Consider the following 19,093-nt stretch of genomic DNA (forward strand, 5'->3'; position numbering starts at 1 on the left):
GACGGGGGAGGGAGGGGGGTATTCACAGCTCGTCTACGTGTCTACCCTCAGTGCCCTGACTTGACCTCACATGACCCCTGTGCCCTCACAAGCGTCAATCCAATGTGCCCCCTTTTAAATTAGCTGTCAATTAGTGCAAATTAATCAACTCCTCGCCCAATTAAGCAATGCCAACAGGCGGCTTCCAAACATGTCAGTGTGGACGAGCCATGAGAACGCAGACTCCTTCTGTACAGGAGGGTGAGAGAGGAGGGCATCACATCACATCCCACACTCCGCTCCACATGTGTGCTTTCATCGAGTTTCCCTGAAAGTAACCCTTGCCAAGCTCAGACACTGAATCAGTGGCTTTTTAGGGCGTTTTTACACCCATTTCTTCACTTTTTGTTATTATTCACTTCACACATCTGTGCTGTGACCTTCCTGCAAATAAACAAGATGTCTGCGTATCCATTATGGCACAAATGCATGTCAAGCTCTTCGCAGCCACATCAGCAGGATATGATATTCATTACAGTGGGCGTTTATTTCTTTCTCTCCCCCACCCCCCACCCCGCCCCCTTTTTCTTTTGCATTCACCTGTTCCTCAGTGTTTGACCTCAGTGAAGGTTAAAGACTGCATATCTGTACCGTCTCTGTAAACAAGCTCCCTAATATTTGCAGTAAGCAGGAACAAGAGGCACCAGATGAACAAACAAACAAACAAACAAACAAAAAAACTGTCCAACAGCTGTTTTGCCTTTTAAAGCCTCAGCCGTCAGATCCTGCACGTCTTTGATGGGCGGCCCAATCCACACGACTGCACTAAATCTTCCCTTAATCTAGAGAGGGGAGCCTTATTAGGCGGCCCTCTCTCTCGCTCTCTCGCTCTCCTGTGCATGGAAATCAGTGAGCAGCCATGTTCATATGGAGATGAGTTATGAAAAGTCATATATGGAGAGAGAGAGAGAGAGAGAAAGAGGGAGGAGAAGGAAGCAAACACACAAACAGAGGCAGAGTCAGCGATGATGGAGTGAGAGTGGGGCAGTGACTCGCCTGTAATTGACGGGTCATCCGCACTCGCACCCGTCCGTGTTAATAAATGACTGGATCCCAACAGGCTGGTGTGTCATTAGCATATCCTAATCACATTGATTCCTTTCATTAATAGAATTCCCAACTAACTAGGCCCTAATTACTTTCAACTGGCCAAGCACTAATTGCAGCAGCAATAATTTTCTCCTCCTTAATCAGTGGATGATGAGTCGACGGCGTTTGATGTGAGATCTGGAGTTGTTGTTTTTTTGTTTTTGTTTTTGTTTTATTTTTTGAAGGCGCTGCATTTGTTGACACATAAACACTGTCACCGTTAATATAGTCGTGCCCTGTGGATGTTTGTATTAGTTTATTTTCCTTATTGTTATGACTGCGAGTGGGCCAACTCATACTGGTCCTTTTTATATAATAAACAATGTAGCATTTAATGACATCATCTTAAAAATCTTGTGTTTAATAGGCGGTGACTTCATTTTAATTTCAACAATAGTTACCTTCAACTCAATTGACCCTCACACACCTAATGAAAACCACATGTAAACGGATGCATTGTCTCCTTTTAATCTGCATTTATCTTGCACTAATCTCCTTGAACATTTGTCTCTTTTTATTCTGCACTTTAATTCTAAACATTGCCTCACATAATTCCACACCTTCACGTTCATGTTATTATTATTGTCACAGTGTGTTGCTGAGATTGATATTAGCTCTGGCCATAATCTGGCATATTATTTACATTTATATGATCATTAATATGCACTGTAAATAAATAAATCCTGCCATATTTATAATGTCAACTATAGGCCTTAATAATCTCGCACAGTCATAATTAGCCATTAACCATCATATTGTTTGGATTATAATTCAGATTATTAACTCTAATTATAACAACAATAATAGTAGCTCATTATTAGGTGTATATTAGTAGCTATTATAAAGTTATTTATTAGTCTTTCTATGTTGGCTCATATTCTGTATCATAATAATCTGCTGCTGCTGCTGCTGTGGGATTACAGGAGCGTGTATGCAGCAGAGTGACCCCATGTCCAGATGTCGTTTTTTTTCTTGTTTGATGACTTTCCTGTGGCATCTGGATATCAATTATCCATCCGTGTGATCCAGTGTCTGGGCAGAGAGATCATAGCTGCTACTGCTGCTTCCCTGTGTGTGTGTGTGTGTGTGTGTGTGTGGAGGTACACACACACGCGCTGATTTATTCCGTGAGATTGAGGTAATTTTCTGCAAACATGCAGCATTTCAAAGACTAAGACGTGTGAATGGGAAGATTAAATTAGGGCCAAACGAAAAATCACACACGCACAGACAGACGCAGCTCGTGCTCAGTGAGTTTATTATAAAAGGCTTCATTCGGTTTGATATTTCTCAGTGTGATCGTGGATTTTATTCCCTGCACATGTCGAAGATGTAATTTCTTCTTTATTATTATTATTATTATTATTATTATTATTATTATTATTATTATTATTATTATATTATTATTTTCCTGCCTAAATCCTCTTTTATCCACACAGTCCCCGGGAAAAATGCAGATATTTATCCGAGAGAGGGCGTTTTATAATAAAGCATCCATGAGCCACAGAATCCTGAATCCTGGCAGCTGATTGGCTGCTGGCTGCTTCCTCTTGTTGGGTCGGACCTGTTGGATAAAAGGACCATTTTCTAAAGGACTCATGTGTGTTACACGGAGGATCATGCACTGGGGACCAGCAGCCTGCTGTAATAAGACATAGGCCTCTTTTTAAAAAAATAATAAAATAAAAAATAATTTAAAAAATAAAGTAGCAATCGAGTTATGACGGGGAAACAAGGCGCCGTGCTGTCGGAAAGTTTAAATGTGTCGGAGAAAACGTCCGTGGCTGCAAATGGAGGCGGCAACAGCCTCCAGGCGAAGAGCAGCGCCGCGCACCCGCCGCACAGGTGCACCGGCTTCGGCATCCAGGAGATACTGGGGCTCAATAAGGAACCGCCCGCGGCCCCGAGGAACAGCCTGGGCTCGCTGCCGCCCGGTGCGCACCTCATCGCCGCCAGGTCCGTGCTGCGCCCCGCCGGCGTGGGAGTGGGAGTCGGGATGGGATTAATCGGCCCTGGTGGAATTCCGTCGTTTTACAGTCAGCCCGCGTTTTTGGAGACGGTTCTGTCGGACGCACACGACGTTCACCTGCAGCCGCACAGCAGAGCCGCTGCAGGGCCGATGGACACCAGCCAGTCTGCGAGCTCAGGTCTGCTTTTTATTATGTGTTCCACACTCACACTGCACTCATACTCTGTCATTAGCACTGTAATAACAATAATATAATAATACACAGCAACAGAATAAACGATGCAATCACTGCAACTACAAGTTGGTGGTTTCAGCTGCTACTGTTTTTCTCCTTTAATACAGTTTGTCAATTGTTCACATTGAAATGTAAATTATAATTGCGTTTGTGTCAAAGATGCTCTGTTATTATCACCACTTATATCGTCATCATATTTATTGTAATCTTTTTCTATTTTATTTATTTTATTTTCAATCCAGACTCCGAGGATTTGTCTTCAAATGAACGAAAACTCACAAAGTCATCTGTAAATCAGAGCAAGAAGCGCAAGAAAAGACGTCACCGGTTAGTGGATATTTCTGGTTTATTAGACTAATAATCTTTTCTTCTTTTTTTTTACTGTTATAAAATCATTGATAATCATTTACAGGATGTGTTTTCGTTCTTGAAAATATTATTTTACAGTGATTATTATTATTATTATTAGTCCTCTGAGCTGCTATTATTAAAGGATATATATTTATTTAATTTAAATTCAGTTTTATCCCAGGTTTTGTTTATAATTATACTGTTTTTTTTTTTTTATAACTGCCCCGCTCCCACAGAACCATATTCACCTCATATCAGCTGGAGGAGCTGGAAAAGGCCTTTAATGAAGCACATTACCCGGATGTTTACGCCCGAGAGATGCTGGCCATGAAAACAGAGCTTCCTGAAGACCGGATACAGGTAAAATACTGTCTTATTTTTAGCCTCGTCTGCTTTCATAATTATATAAATCGACATTATGTAATCGAATTTAATTTAAAAACAAGCGTGTGTATTTCATTTAATTCAATGATTAAGGGATTGTTGGACACCTGTGTGACAGATAAAGTCTCTCTGTTAACACGGTTTGACTAATTACCCGATTTAGATCAATATCAGTGCTGTCAATACTAACAAGTGACAGCACTAAAAAAATAGTTTGACCTCAGACAAACATCAAACATCATTTATTGTCTCTATTTATTTATTTACTTATTAATTTGGGGGCCAATTAATAAGCAGAGGAGAACTTGACACACACTATGAAAGGACACATAGTCAACACATTGTAGCAGTTTAAAACTTATTTTTTTAAGGTCATAAAATAACAATTCGTAACATTTTAAGTTTGTTTTGAGATGCACTCAATAATAAATGTTTATGTTCAAATAATTGCCTGGCTGAACATGATGTCTTGTATTATTACTATTACTACTGACTTTGCAACTGTAACATATACATGATATAAATATCTAACAATTACTCGATTCATTGTCAACTATTTTGATGACCGATTCATCGGTTTGAAGCGTTTTTTCATGATTAAAACAAAATGTCTGGTAAGAAATCAGAAAACACTGAGACATTCCAGAACATCATCATTTCCAGGTTTGACAAACACTGATTATCGTTTTTCTGGCATTTTATGGACCAAACGATTACCCGATGAATCGAGAAAATAATCACTGATGAAAATAATCGTTAGCTGCAGCTCTAATATCTGTACTTTCCTTAAATTATAATCCCAATTAATGAAGCACCTGTGGAAGCAGATGCAGGTCGTTCATCTTTTCGCTTTCACGTGGATCGATCAGTGCTCACTGCTCCCCCTTTTTCTTTTTTCTGAACAAAGCCTCCCTCCCTCCCCCCCCCTCTCTCTCTCTCTCTCTCTCTCTCTCTCTCTCTCTCCTCTCCCTCCCTCCTTCACTCTCTCTCCTCCTCCCCTCGCGCGCGCGCACGGGCAGCCAGGACAGATAATCTCTCATCAGCCGCAGTAGTTGGATGTGAAACAATTTGTTCTCGGAGAAGAAGCCTATAACGACCTAATCAAGCTATCACGGCTGGAGGGGGGGAGGGGGGAGTGGTGTGGTGTAACCTGGACCATCCATCTGCCCGCGGGAAGCCTTTTAATCTCGTTCTCATTACGTGCTGCAACAGTGTCCACCGACGCGAATAAATAATAATAAATAAGTAAATAAATAAATAAGTAAATGTGTCCAGAGATTTGGAGGAGGAGGCTCCTATCCAAAATAAGATTAACACCCAATTTTCTCACTGAGTGTAATTAGTTAAATCAGATGAGCTGGAGGAGGAAGATGCTGCTGCTGCTGCTGCTTTGCAGAGACGCAGGGAGTTCAAATGAAATAACTACATTGAATTTATTAGCACAGGTCAATAGCTGCTGCTGCTGCTGCTGCTGCTGCTGCTCCTCCCCCGAGTCCCGGTAGTTTAATTTCCCGTGATATTTGCCCGCCTGTCCGCCATCGATTGGGCCTGAAATTAACTTATTTTTCAATCAGGCTCTTCTTGCCCCAGGGTCGCTCCTCCTCCTCCTCCTCCTCAGCCTCAGCCTCCACAACTGGCTTTTTTGAGCGACAGGGAAGCAATTTCTGTAGTTATGAAATAAGGGTTATTATCAGAAGAAGAAGAAAAAAGGGATTTGGTCGTTTTCAATTGAATATGTGCCCCCTCATCTCCTCTCTGGCCTCTTCCTCCTCCTCCTCCTCCTCCTCCTCTCCATCCTCACAGAATCACCACAGGAGCCTAAAGTAGAAGGTTTAACAGTCCTGTGTTGTGCTACACAATCAATTTGGCCTCTCTCTCTCTCTCTGAGCTGACAGAGAGCCTGCAGCTCAGCAGCTGCTGCTGCCTGAGGCTGAGTGCAGTGTCCTGCATGTGTCAAAGTGTCTGTGATGGCAGAGCAGGAAGCAGGAGATGAGTCCTGACAGAGCAGGCAGAGATCCCTCACACCTGTAGCAGCAGATTATGGAGAATCAATGGACTGAATCAGAAAACAGAAGCAACAGTTTCCTTAAAGTTACCCAGAGTCACTGGTTTGAAAATAACCACTGGAATATTTTAATATAATCGTTTTTTTCATGCCCCTGAAAAATAAATATGAGCCTCCACCACCTTCTGAGAAGGTAACTAATGTGTTTAGTGGATAAATTACAGCCTATAGCTTTACAGTGCAGTTCAGAATCATTAATACGAATCTGAGGAGAACATTTTGGACACACGTGGAAAAAAATCTTCATGACTAATTTTTTGCTTAGAGGACGTTTTCGCTTCATTTATTTATGCAGCATTAACATATGTAGGATAAACACCTGCAGCCACATTCATGATCACAATTATTGATATCTCATTATCAGTCATAGCATGTGATAATGCCAACACATATAATAGAAGGAGATATAAATGTTGTAAAAGTTGGAACTGGATTATTTAGTAGCCAAAAACATTAATCCTGGAATCATCATGTTAACGTCTTTGTGGTCAGGAATGACCACTCCTCTTATGCTGAATATGTCCTGTGTCGTTTATTTTCTACGAGAGGATAAGGGCCACAAAACAAACCAAAACAATTTTACAGAAAGAAAGCAGTTATAAAACAATTTACATTCTGGGATTGAAGTCAGAATTCTGAGATTAAAGAAAAAGTCAGAATTCTGAGAAAAAAGTCAGAATTAATTTTGCATTTTTATAATGCATATAAACAAATGTTTTTTACATCACATCACATCACATACATCATATATACCAGGCTGCAATAAGCATACCAAAAATAATCCAGTTTGCATAAAGTATATTAAAAATAATGAATTGAATGTGGGGGTTTTTCCCTTAGACCACAAAATGACGGTGCATCATGACAAAACGTGGCAATTTAAGAGTTAAAAACTTTACAAATGCAATAGAGTTTGATAAGATTGATGTTGGTTTAAAATTTTTTTAATTTATACAATTTTAATTTTTTATGAGCATATTTTGGTACCCTAGGTGAGTATTTTACATTTTTATAGTCATATAAGCAAACATTTGTGCTAATCTTACATCACATATACCAGGCTGCCATAAAATGCAATAATCAAACCAAAAATAATCCACTTTGCATGAAGTATATTGAAAATAATGAGGTTTTTTTCCCCCCTTAGACCACAACATGTATTATGATGAAAAATGTAAGGGTTAAAAATGACAGCGACCTGTCGTCCCATCACAGGTGTGGTTTCAGAACCGCAGAGCCAAGTGGAGGAAGAGGGAGAAATGCTGGGGCCGCAGCACTGTGATGGCCGAGTACGGGCTGTATGGAGCCATGGTCAGGCACTCCATCCCTCTGCCCGAGTCCATCCTTAAATCTGCCAAGGACGGCATCATGGAGTCGTGCGCCCCCTGGCTGCTCGGTGAGGCTGATCTCTGCTCTTAGAGTGTTTTCTCCACCCAAACATTAAAAACTATTCCCACCAGGGTAACACTAACCCTAACCCTAACCCTAACCCTAACCCTAACCCACAATAACAATATGGGAACAATAGTGAAATAGAAAGTACATCTATTTTGTGACTTCTGCATAATTATTGCTACTTTTTACTATTACTATTAGTCCCTCAACAACACATTTTTAAAGCCTGAATATGTGACTCATAGACACACGCCCCTGGATGTCCATATAAGGAGTTGTGTATTTGTCACTAAGGGTTAAAGGCAACACATGTTATTTCTACATGAACTACCAAGTAATTATGTAAGATGTGTGTCGGAGGAGTCATTTCAACACACATTTTCATGCAAAGATATTTCACTGATGGAAATAATGTATTATTACTGTAAAAAATAAGATGGTATTGCCTTATTATTACCTTCTTTGACTTTACACAGTAACTCATTTGTCTTTGTAAGTACAATAGAGATTCTCATTGGCCTGAGCTTGAGTACTTAAAGCGAACAAAACTCCAAAATAGAGTTGTCTTGTAATTGTAAATATCATGTACCGTTCAGATGACATATTCTAAACCGGAACTATTTTTTTTGCTTGATGTTTTCAGTCCAAGATGGCTTACCAATCAACAGACGCAATTCTAAATCTGAATACCCGCAACTCTTTGCAGGGATGCACAAAAAGTCCATGGAGGCGGGCGAAAAGTGCGAGGTGCCACAGCCGCCACAGGCCCCACAGCCGCCGCCACAGCAGCAGCAGCAGCAGCAGCAGCCGCCCGGCTCTCAGAGGGCAGAAGACACTGAGGTGGAGGAAAAGAGGTCAGACGGCAAGTCCACCATTTCTAAAGAGGAACTGAGAGAGAACAGCATTGCTGCACTCAGGGCCAGAGCACAGGAGCACAGTGCCAAAGTGCTGGGGACAGTTTCTCACGACAGACTGCAGGAGGGCAAACAGGAGGGACAGGTGGCGGAGGAGAAAGCCACTGATCCCAGCAGTCCAGCAGAGGAGGAGAATAAAGACTGAGGACCGTTGTCCTCCTCCTCCTCCTCCTCCTGAGTGAATGCAGTGATCTGCTGTCAGCATGTGTACGCACTCTGTCCTGCAGCTTTTCTCCCCCAGCGTCGTTATCGACTTCAAAAACTCATCTGCTGCACAGAAAGACGCAAAATGCACTTTTTATGATTTCACTTCCAAAACTTAAACGTGTCGACGTAAAGCTGTTGTTTCTGATGCGTGGCAGACGTGGGAGCGACGTGTTAATATTGGTTCATGTGCACTAGATAGAGTCTGACGTGTCATTAATCACATTTTTAATCCGGATTACTAACGAGTCAGACTTAACTTCATTGTTAAAAGATTCATTTTAATGTTGCTTGTACCATTGGCACCACCAGTTTGAAAAGAAACAAAGTAAATGTCGTCCTATGTCACGCTGTACATTATTGATATATTAATCTCTCTCTCTCTCTCTCTAAGGCACAATTTGAAAATATTTTTTTCTTGTAGTAAAAATGTTTGTGTTTTCATTTCAAAAAAAGTGTATAACTGAAAATACAAAGCATAAAAAAATAGAAATAGCCTTTTATTAAACGTGTTGTTTTTTGTGTGTCTGTTCTAACTTTTCCTCTTTTTTTGTACCAGTGTAAATTACTGTCGCTCATAAAGTCGCCCTCCTTGTCGGAGCAGCGACTTGTTGTCACTCGACGCTCGGCTGGCCCTGGCTCATTAGGAGAGACCCTAGTCCCGCGCTTTGGCTTTATGCTTGGGTTAGTCCTTATAATCCGTCACAGTTGAGAGCCTTCAATTTCAGATTAAACCCGGGGACCGGAGCTTTTGGGACAGGGGAGCGAGTGAGAACCCGCCCCACTACAAGCAGACTCACCTCAGCCCTGATTTAAAATCACTTTTTAATAGATGCTATTAGCAGCCGACACTCAATCTTTTTCATCCTCTTATCTGAACACTTAGCTGAAAGCAAACCGCTTTATTTGCTGGCAATCCTCCCTCAAGCTGTTCATAAAACTTTGTATCAGGCCACTCGAAGTCCACAATGTCTGCATTAGGTGTAATCCATATAAGATTATACACTTCACCTCCATTAATAGGATAATATAGGCTTGTATGTGCAGAACAACAAAACAACGACATTTCCTTGGCACTGTCTGATGTGTGAAACACAATTTTAGTGGGAAATAGAACACTATAAAGGATAAAAAAAACACCCTGTTATTGTGCGTTTGTGTCAGTGTTCTTCAGTTTTGTGGTGTTTTGAATGGAATGACCTTTATCTCCTTATAATCTGATGAAAAGAAAATGTCAATTTCACCAACCGTATAAAACACACCTGAGCAAATAGTACTGAAAGTGTTTAAAATCAGATTAAATTTGTGAAATACGTCACAGTTCAAAGTTCACGTGGCTCGGTTTTCTGAACAAAGAAGAAAAGAAAAGAAAAACGCTCTATTTCTGTGACTTCTGAACAATTCTTGCTGCTTTATATCACAACTAAAAATGCGATATAAAATGACTCAACAACACATAAGAAGAGGGAAAAACGTGACCTATAAACACACACACACACACACCTGGAATGTCCATACAAGGAGTTGTGTATTATTCCCACGGTAATTTACCATGAGTGTGCTAAGGGTTAAAGATGTTGTGTTTCCAAATGGAGAAAGGCCCGGTCATTAATTGCATCGTCGACAGAGGTGAAATAAAACCTTAATTAGAAATGTTGACGCACCGTGATGCAGATTTAATAGGATACTCATGTTACCTTATTAGTGGTGTGAATAAATAAGAGCTCATTCTACAACACCTGAAAAACAAGGAATTCAAACTAAGCAACTTCACCGTTTAAAATACATTTCTACGTCTATTTTGACAACTTGTGCGTGTTTCACCCTTAACCACTGTGCAAAACACACAACACCACTAAAAAAAACAAACCATACACACCTGATTCAAATACTCAGCTCATCAGCCGGCACTGCAGAGGCCTGATTAACGAGCCACATTAGAATCAGGTGTGTTGGAGCGGGGCACTGGCTCCCTGGGACCAGGATTGGGAAACCCTGTTTTAGATGTTTCCCTCACTCCAACACACCTGATTCAAATATCCAGCTCGTCATCGAGCTCTGCAGAAGCCTGACAACAATCTGAAATAGAAAAAACTCTCCTCAAACAATATTGTCTCTTGAATGAAGGTTTGTTCTTCTTTCACCTCTTTTGCAGCTCAAACACTCATGCAATGTCCACTTTTTCACAATACACAGCCCGTGTTGAGTCAAAGTTGTGATTTGTTTTATATCGCATCACAAAACTGCGACGTATTTCACAAAATTCTCAAATTCAATCCCATTTTAAACATTTTGAGTACTTGCTCAGGTGTGTTTATATAGCTGGTGAAAATGAAAATGTTTTTTTCATCAGATTGCCCAGGTTGTGATGGGGAATAAAGGATATAAGACACTTTAAATTGCACATTCTTATAGCCTCTGTACGTTTAAACATAGCGATGGAAAAAAGCAGCCAAAATGCTGATTTTCTTTCTCAGGATATTGGTACTGAGGACGAGGAGGAGGTAACTTGGAGGGTTTTCTTTCACCGTTTGATTCACCATGTGAGGACTAAACATCGACTATGACCTTTAGAAAGTGTTCTTTTTCTCCTTTTGTTTTATAGTTCAAATGTATTTATGACATGTATACTGATGTTAAAAGCTTGTATTTTATGTTTCTGTGTAAGTTAAACTATCAAATTCATCCTTGTTTGTTTGCTCCCTCCCAACAGGTGGAGGCTGATTGTTGTGATTGCCAGCACAAGTGTCGAGTGGGAGGAGCCTACATTAGAAAGGTGAGTGCCAGTGTCACACAGTTTCTCCTTTTAATGAAGGCCTGTGAGCCAAAATGTCACCGTTTTAAGCAACAATGTTTATCATATCATATCTTTGGGTTTACCTGTGGGTTTTAGACTTTCATTATAAACATCATTAGAAATACAAAAGTGAGATTAAATTCTGGGAAAAATGTCAGAATTCTGAGAAAAGTGAGATTAAATTCTGAGAAGTCAGGATTCTGAGATTGAATTCTGAGAGAAAAACAGTTAACCTCCCAAGAGGTGGAAGCTAATTATTGTGATTGCCAGCAAGTGGGAGGAGCCTACATTATAAATGTGAGTGCCAGTGTCACACAGTTTCTCCTCAATGAAGGCCTGAAGCCCCAGTGTTACCATTTGGAGCAAAATATCAGATATCTCTGGGTTTACCTGTGGATTTTTTTAGGCTCTCAGCGTCATTACAAGCATCATTAGAAATGCAATCCTCTTTAAGAAGACATTTCCTGAACAGCCGTTTAGGTCTGAGTGAGCGCAATGATCTGTAACGACAGCTTCCATAGAAATCTCGCTGCAGTTCATTTATTGAGGCCAAGACATACACAGCGTTGGGATTATTCCTCTAAAGTGCACGGCTGTTTAATCCCACACGAGTGGAGTATGAGATTTGCTGAAGATCAAGCTGTTTACATTGGGATTGAGGAGGTAATTCACAGTCTCCCTTATGATGGGATGGGCCGTCTGCTTGTTGAAGACCATCATAAGATCATCTCAATCCATGCTAAGTGAGATCAAGAGTGGCGGCATGAGGGGGGATTAATGGAAAGATTTCAACTAATGCAATATTAACGTTCAATTCCATGATTTTATTGGTGACATTAAGTGCCTGCAGATCATTTTGGGATGGCTCTGAGCGCCATTGGGAGGTCTCTGTTGAGATGAAACCAAATGGAGTTGTGGTGACCAGACAAACTGTAGTGTTTGTGTATGTGGTGCTGTTCTGCCCTCTGCTGGTCACACGTGGCAGTGCAGCTCTGTCCGGCACTGTCATTGAAATGAATTGTTTCCATTTTGTCCTGTGCTACTTTACAACTAGCCTTTGACTTTGTGTTTAGTACGCTTTCATTATATTTAAAGGGCAACTTGGGCCAGATAAATGTGGTATTTGATCATCACACAGTGGATCTGAGACACAAGTCTCATCCACACAAACTAAAGAGGAAGCTGGGATTCAAAGTCCACGTCAAAGTCACTTCCTGCTCTTTAACTGTGTGTATATTTCAAGTTTGAGTGAAAGATCTAATAAATAAATACATTTAAAAACTGGTCATATTTAATACAACTCTGGAATAGAATGTGAATTAAAAACAAACTGCAGCATTGTAATGATTTTAAGTTTATTCTTCATTTGACCAAGTGGGGGAAAAATGGGTGAAACTACCCTTTAATTCAATCCGATAAATTGGACTTCAGAAGAGCTGAATTAAAGATTAATGTCAGAATACTGAGGAAATCAGAATTCATGTTTTTTTTTCTGTAATTCATGCAGGATTTTTTATTTTATTTTTTACAAGTGGCCCTAATACGTTTATTCACAAATTATTGGCACATTTCATTTTGCCTATTATTTTTACCCATGAACCGCATTGCATTTCTTCAGCCACATGGTGGCAGTGTTCACCTTCCTCATCAAGTCAAACAGACCCAGTTGGAACGTGATGTGATGTAAGGTCACGTTTACACTCACACATTTGACCACCAGTAGCACTGCAGTGACATCTCCACACGTCCTGGTGTCTGTCAGGATGATAAGAAGGAAATGTTAGGGCCCATGCTCGTTGCAAAAGCTCCGCAGCAGAAAAGATGTGATATCTTGATCAATATTTGTCATCTCTTGTCACTGTCCTCAGCGATGAGACTGTCTGTCTGCTGTGGGTTAATGGAGACACGATTGATGCTGTGGCTAAATGATCTGTCACAGCCGAGGACTGATTTCATCATCTTCCCAGAGCCTGATCACACGCAGTCGACCGACTCTTGATTCTTTGCAGGATAAGATTCATCATCGTCTCCGTTTGTCAGGACTCTAAAGTTGCTCGGAGACATTTTCTCTCTGTATTTGTGTCATAATTATGTTAATTTAGTCTCACCAGCCTTTTGATTAGGCAGCTCCAAGTGAAGTCGTCGTTGTTGTTGTTGTTGTCGTCGATGTCTCGCTGATATTTTAGTTTTATTTTCATTATGATAGATTAAAATCTGACTGCAGCAGATGAAGGGACATGGAAAGTGAATAACAGAGATTAAGATGAATCTCATTTGCCCGTCTGTTAATCCGTTGACGTTTTCCTTCAGCATAACAAAGTGTGAAGTATGACTTTCCCAAATGTAAGATATCCATACGTGTCCAAGACAGTTTTATTTTGGGTTATAAGATATACAGTCATAATTCTGAGAGAAAATGTCAGAATTCTGAGATTAAATTCTGAGGAAAAGTCAGAATTCTGAGATTAAATTCTGAGAAAAAAAGTCAATTCTGAGAAAAGTCAGAATTCTGAGATTAAATTCTGAGAAAAGTCAGAATTCTGGTATATGATAGATTAAAATCTGACTCCACCAGATGAAGGGACATGGAAAGTGAATAACGAAGATTAAGATGAGTCTCATTTGCCCGTCTGTTAATCCGTTGACGTTTTCCTTCAGCATAACAAAGTGTGAAGTATGACTTTCCCAAATGTAAGATATCCATACGTGTCCAAGACAGTTTTATTTTGGGTTATAAGATATACAGTCAGAATTCTGAGAGAAAATGTCAGAATTCTGAAGTTAAATTCTGAGAAAAAAAGTCAATTCTGAGATTAAATTCTGAGAAAAGTCAGAATTCTGAGATTAAATTCTGAGAAAAAAGTCAATTCTGAGAAAAGTCAGAATATTGAAATTAAACTAAGAGAAAAGTCAGAATTCTGGTATATGATAGATTAAAATCTGACTCCAGCAGATGAAGGGACATGGAGGTGCCAGCTGCAGTTACCCGAGCAGATATTAACCGAATTGCTCTCCGTTCTCGTCAGATATTATATCACCAGCCTTTATTACTTCTTGCTTCATACTCCTTGCTTCAGAAAGATGACACCACCACCTCCCTCCCTCCCTCCCTCCCTCCCTTTGGAAATGTCTGGTGCTCAGGTTGCAATTAAAAAGCAACTTATCATTCGACACTGACACGAGGCAGCTGTTTTTGAGTCACTTGTTCAGCTCTACCTTTTTTATGAGAAGAGAAACATGGACAGATAGACAGAGTTCCCTTGTTGCTCGAGAGCGATAAGTAAAGGCAGAGGATGAGGCTGTGGGGTTTCTTATCTGTGTGTGTGTATAAGGGACGTTCCACAGGCCATCTGTGGACACTTTCAGGTGCCAGCTGCAGTTACCCGAGCAGATATTAACCGAATTGCTCTCCGTTCTCGTCAGATATTATATCACCAGCCTTTATTACTTCTTGCTTCATACTCCTTGCTTCAGAAAGATGACACCACCACCTCCCTCCCTCCCTCCCTCCCTCCCTTTGGAAATGTCTGGTGCTCAGGTTGCAATTAAAAAGCAACTTATCATTCGACACTGACACGAGGCAGCTGTTTTTGAGTCACTTGTTCAGCTCTACCTTTTTTATGAGAAGAGAAACATGGACAGATAGACAGAGTTCCCTTGTTGCTCGAGAGCGATAAGTAAAGGCAGAGGATGAGGCTGTGGGGTTTCTTATCTGTGTGTGTGTGTGTCTGAAAGAGCCGGCGCCTACTGAAAGAGGCATGTTGCTGTGCGACACAAAGGTGTGAGGGCAGATAAGCATGCATGTATGAAATTCTTCAAAGATGAGCTTAGCTCGGATATGAAAGGAGGAGCGAGGGAATGCAGTAGAGAGAGAGGGAGAGAGAGAGAGTTTACAGGGATGGATTCTGACATCTGCATCTGAAGAAATGCTGTATGGATGTCCTCATTTCCTGAAATACACATTTGTCCACAGCATAAACTGTAACGAAGACGTACTCGGATTCTTGCTGTATGTCAGGGGTTTATAATCCAGCCTCCAATACAGGGTTCAAGATCTGCAGTTTAAGGGTTTATTTCAGTTCCCAGAATGAAGGAGAAACACATTTTAACCACTAAACAAAAGACTCGCCAAATAACATCCACAGCTTCCCTCAGAATGTGTTCACTGCCGTTATAGACAGCCCTTTTTTTCCACGCTAATTTGCACAAAATCCCATAGAGAGAATCTGTTTTCTGGGAGGTTTTCGGTTAATCCGAGCGAAGACTTAGAAACCTTAGAACACAGAGCATTTTGGCTGCTTTTTTCCATTACTATCTTTAAAACATACAGTATATACAGTCTTATATCCCTTTTTTCCAGCACAACCTAGACAATCAGATGAAAAGAAAATGTCATTTTGATATAAATCATAACTTTTACTTAACAACACATAAGAGCCTGACTATGTGACCTATAAACACACACACACACACACACACCCCAGGATGTCCATTGAGTTGTGTTTTATTCCCACAGAGACTTGGAGGCAGCCCAGACCAGAAAAGGTCAGAAAAAGGGGGACAAATACAACAACACACAGCCACTCTTCTTTTATCATCTTCAGGTAATTCATCAGACTTTGCCTTTCTCTGCTTGAATGTAAATTGTTTAATCTTCAAACGGCGTGAAGAGTGTTTATAATCCACCAAACATACGACTGGAATAAGCGTTTTTTATTTATAGCCTCTGTAATACACCGCCACTCCAGCAGTGTTCTCACTCTTCCAACTGAAAGTGTCTCTGCTGAATCTTTTTGGAGCTTTTAAGGACAACAGAGTGGTTCAATATACAGCTTTCACTTACTGTAACCAGAGCGACCTCTTCTTGATGCATCCTTTGCAAGGAGGCAAATGGCACAAAATCAAGATGCTGTTTATGCGTCTGTTGTCTGTGTGCGGGGCAGCTGAGAGCGGTGACAGGTATTTTATCAAAGCAGCGATAAGAACCTGGAAAAAAACGCCTTTAAGCCAAATGAACAGTCAAGAGCATCATGCTCCTTATTAATGTAGCACTCGGCTCTAATGTCTTTTTGTCTTTCTACTCCCTTTCACTTGCTTATCCATTTTGTTTCGGCCCATTCATCACGTTGTCTTTTTTGTTGTTTTTTTTTCCTTCCAGAAATGTGTTTCTCACTTTACTTCTCTGTGAAAGTCTCATTATTTTTAGTTTCTATTTCTTGCTGTTTACTCGATGTGACCTCTGGCGCGTATTATTTTGGAAACTTTACAAAAATAGACCATAGTTCATTTTAGATAAGTTTTTATTTAGAGCAGCAAGTCAAAATGACCTGGGGGGCCTGTGCACTTCTAGGCTGGTCAGCAAAGGGGGGGCAAATTAACTGTTTAGAGATTATAAATTATACATTTGTATCTTGATTATCTATTATTAATATACAAATATTTAGGATATTGCACACTATTTCTGTGTGTGTGTATATGTATGTGTGTGTGTATATATGTGTGTGTATATATGTGTATATATACAGTATATATATATATATAAACACACATATACATATGTATGTATATATGTGTGTGTGTATATATATATAAACACACATATACATATGTATGTATATATGTGTGTGTGTATGTATGTTGAATTTATATAATGTGAGAAATATAACCAAAATGTATTATAATAATAAAAATACTATTCACTGTTGACCAGTTTAGGGTTGCAGGACATCGACTCCTGGACCAGGAGTTTGAGACCTGACAATATCATGAGCCATTTGTTTTAAAAAGGACTTCGCACATGTAATGAAATATTTGCAGAGAAGTTGAAATTCAACCTCCTGCAGCCTCTTGGAAAGTTTTTATCACATGGGGGTGGATGACTAATAAAATCAGTTTGCTTCTGTTGGTCTGAGCCAGCGATGGATGCCGAGAGTGAGTGTGCAAGCAAGCAGGCGTGGGTGAAGCTTCCTATCTATCGCAGGAGAGAGAAAGTGAGAGAAAACACATGTACTCGCTCGCAGAGTGAGCCCTCTTCACCGCCCAAAACAGCTGCCATTGATGAGAGCGACACTCTTCGCCCCCATCTTCCCCCATCGAGCCACATCTCATGCATTAGAAAGTTGGAGAGACTGCTGCAACAGAGGGAAAAGGGTCAGACTGTAGCGACTGAGCGTTATCTGCTCCATTTAGCCTCCGGCAGTGAATGATAAGGATATCATTAATTATATCTAATGTACTGTAGGTGTAACTAATCTTTTCTGCTTCTTGAGTCTGTGCAGTTAAAGGTCAAATGTGTACGGCAGACTATAAGAAACAGATTTCTCCGTTCATCCCTCTCGTACCCAAGCACATCAGGGAACTATGATGACCTTCCCATACCAAAAAGGATTATAGGTTTATTTGCAGCTTCTACTTAGTAACATGAAAAGCGTACTCTGGCCAGTTTGTCTCTTTATATTCCTGTAGAAACATGTCGGCCTTAAACAAACCCCCCTGTCTAAAGTAAGGCTTAATTCTGTGTTATTATGTTTCATCACTTCCTGTGTGCAGGACAGCCGACAACACAATATATTGTGCTAGTAAAGTCGGACGACTGTGAGCAGCTGTGAGTAAAAAAACAGAATTTTACTGCACAAAAAAACACTTACATAGATAATAAATATATAATATAGGATAAATAAATAATTCTTGCCTCTGCCCTGCTGGTGTATGCACATAAATGCTCCCTCAGTCTGGTTAGTAACACTATTGCCGGACAGCAGCATAAAAATATAATGTTACACTGTGTTGCACACTGCAGCTTTAAAGCCATTATACACTTATACAAACATACATATGGGTGGTATATGCAACTGTTTTTTTGTCTATTCTCTGGCTCTGGAGGCTAATGGTGTGATTGAATGGCAGGTGGGGCAAGAGAACATGACCAGTCTGATGTTTTTCCCCCAAACATCCTGGAGCGGAATAAAATGCTCTGCTCTCATTCTGTTCCGACACCCCCTGACTGCAGAGAGCGCGGCCTGACACTCACAGCAGTTTGTCAGCAAAAGTCGCCTCAAGGCCAGACCATGATGACAGTGATGCCAAAAGACAGTCACAGCAGTCTGAGTGTGTGTGTGTGTGCGTGCAATTGTAAATAACCAATACAACAAGCACTGAGACGCTGCTGTCACCACACAATCTATGTGCTTGTTCCCCGATACTCACCCTTTCATTGTTGTCAAGTACAAATCGACAACAGGCCCTGTGAGCTCAGCGCAATCTTCCCACATCGACTCCAACATGATCCAAATAAATAAACACGCTGGCCACTTTATTAGGTACGTTGTTCACCTACAAAAAAATGGGCAGGCGCAGCACCTGCTGCTGTAGCACATCTGTCTTCTGTTGGTATATAACATCCATTCATCCATTTTCTACCGCTTTATCCTCCACATGAGGGGCGCTAGTGCCAATCTCAGCTGACATAGGGCGACAGGCGGGGTCACACCTGGCTACATAGAGACAAACATTCATTCACACCCACACCTACGGTCAATTTGGAGTGTCCAATTATAGATAGATATAATTATCCTTTCATTATCTCTCTCTTTTAATTACTTCCTTAACTTTTATATTCTCTTGTGAGTTTTATATCGGAAATTGTCTCGTC

General features: G+C 40.5%; 1 protein-coding gene across 2 annotated transcripts; it reads left to right on the plus strand.

Moving 5' to 3' along the window:
• Nucleotides 1–2,531: 2,531 nt before the first annotated feature.
• Nucleotides 2,532–9,063, plus strand: vsx2 (visual system homeobox 2). 2 transcript variants are annotated; one of them, XM_044047698.1, is made up of 5 exons: nt 2,532–3,275; nt 3,575–3,659; nt 3,920–4,043; nt 7,348–7,528; nt 8,234–9,063. In XM_044047698.1, exons 1-5 carry the CDS (start codon nt 2,849–2,851, stop codon nt 8,584–8,586), a joined length of 1,170 nt encoding a protein of 389 aa, XP_043903633.1. In that variant the 5' UTR covers nt 2,532–2,848; the 3' UTR covers nt 8,587–9,063. The 2 variants fall into 2 exon arrangements, with proteins under 2 accessions (XP_043903633.1, XP_043903632.1); XM_044047697.1 differs by having other exon boundaries at nt 2,534–3,275; nt 8,171–9,063.
• Nucleotides 9,064–19,093: the final 10,030 nt, after the last annotated feature.

Source organism: Solea senegalensis, linkage group LG16 (genome assembly GCF_019176455.1).
Source record: "Solea senegalensis isolate Sse05_10M linkage group LG16, IFAPA_SoseM_1, whole genome shotgun sequence".
NCBI lineage: Eukaryota > Metazoa > Chordata > Actinopteri > Pleuronectiformes > Soleidae > Solea > Solea senegalensis.

What these genes read in the sequence shown, in the direction of transcription:
- vsx2 (XM_044047697.1), top strand. Translation starts at nt 2,849, where the DNA reads ATGACGGGGAAACAAGGCGCCGTGCTGTCGGAAAGTTTAAATGTGTCG. An exon ending in CAGCCAGTCTGCGAGCTCAG is followed by an intron (nt 3,276 to 3,574) that starts GTCTGCTTTTTA and finishes TTTTCAATCCAG; the next exon opens with ACTCCGAGGATTTGTCTTCA. An exon ending in GTGCGCCCCCTGGCTGCTCG is followed by an intron (nt 7,529 to 8,170) that starts GTGAGGCTGATC and finishes TGATGTTTTCAG; the next exon opens with TCCAAGATGGCTTACCAATC.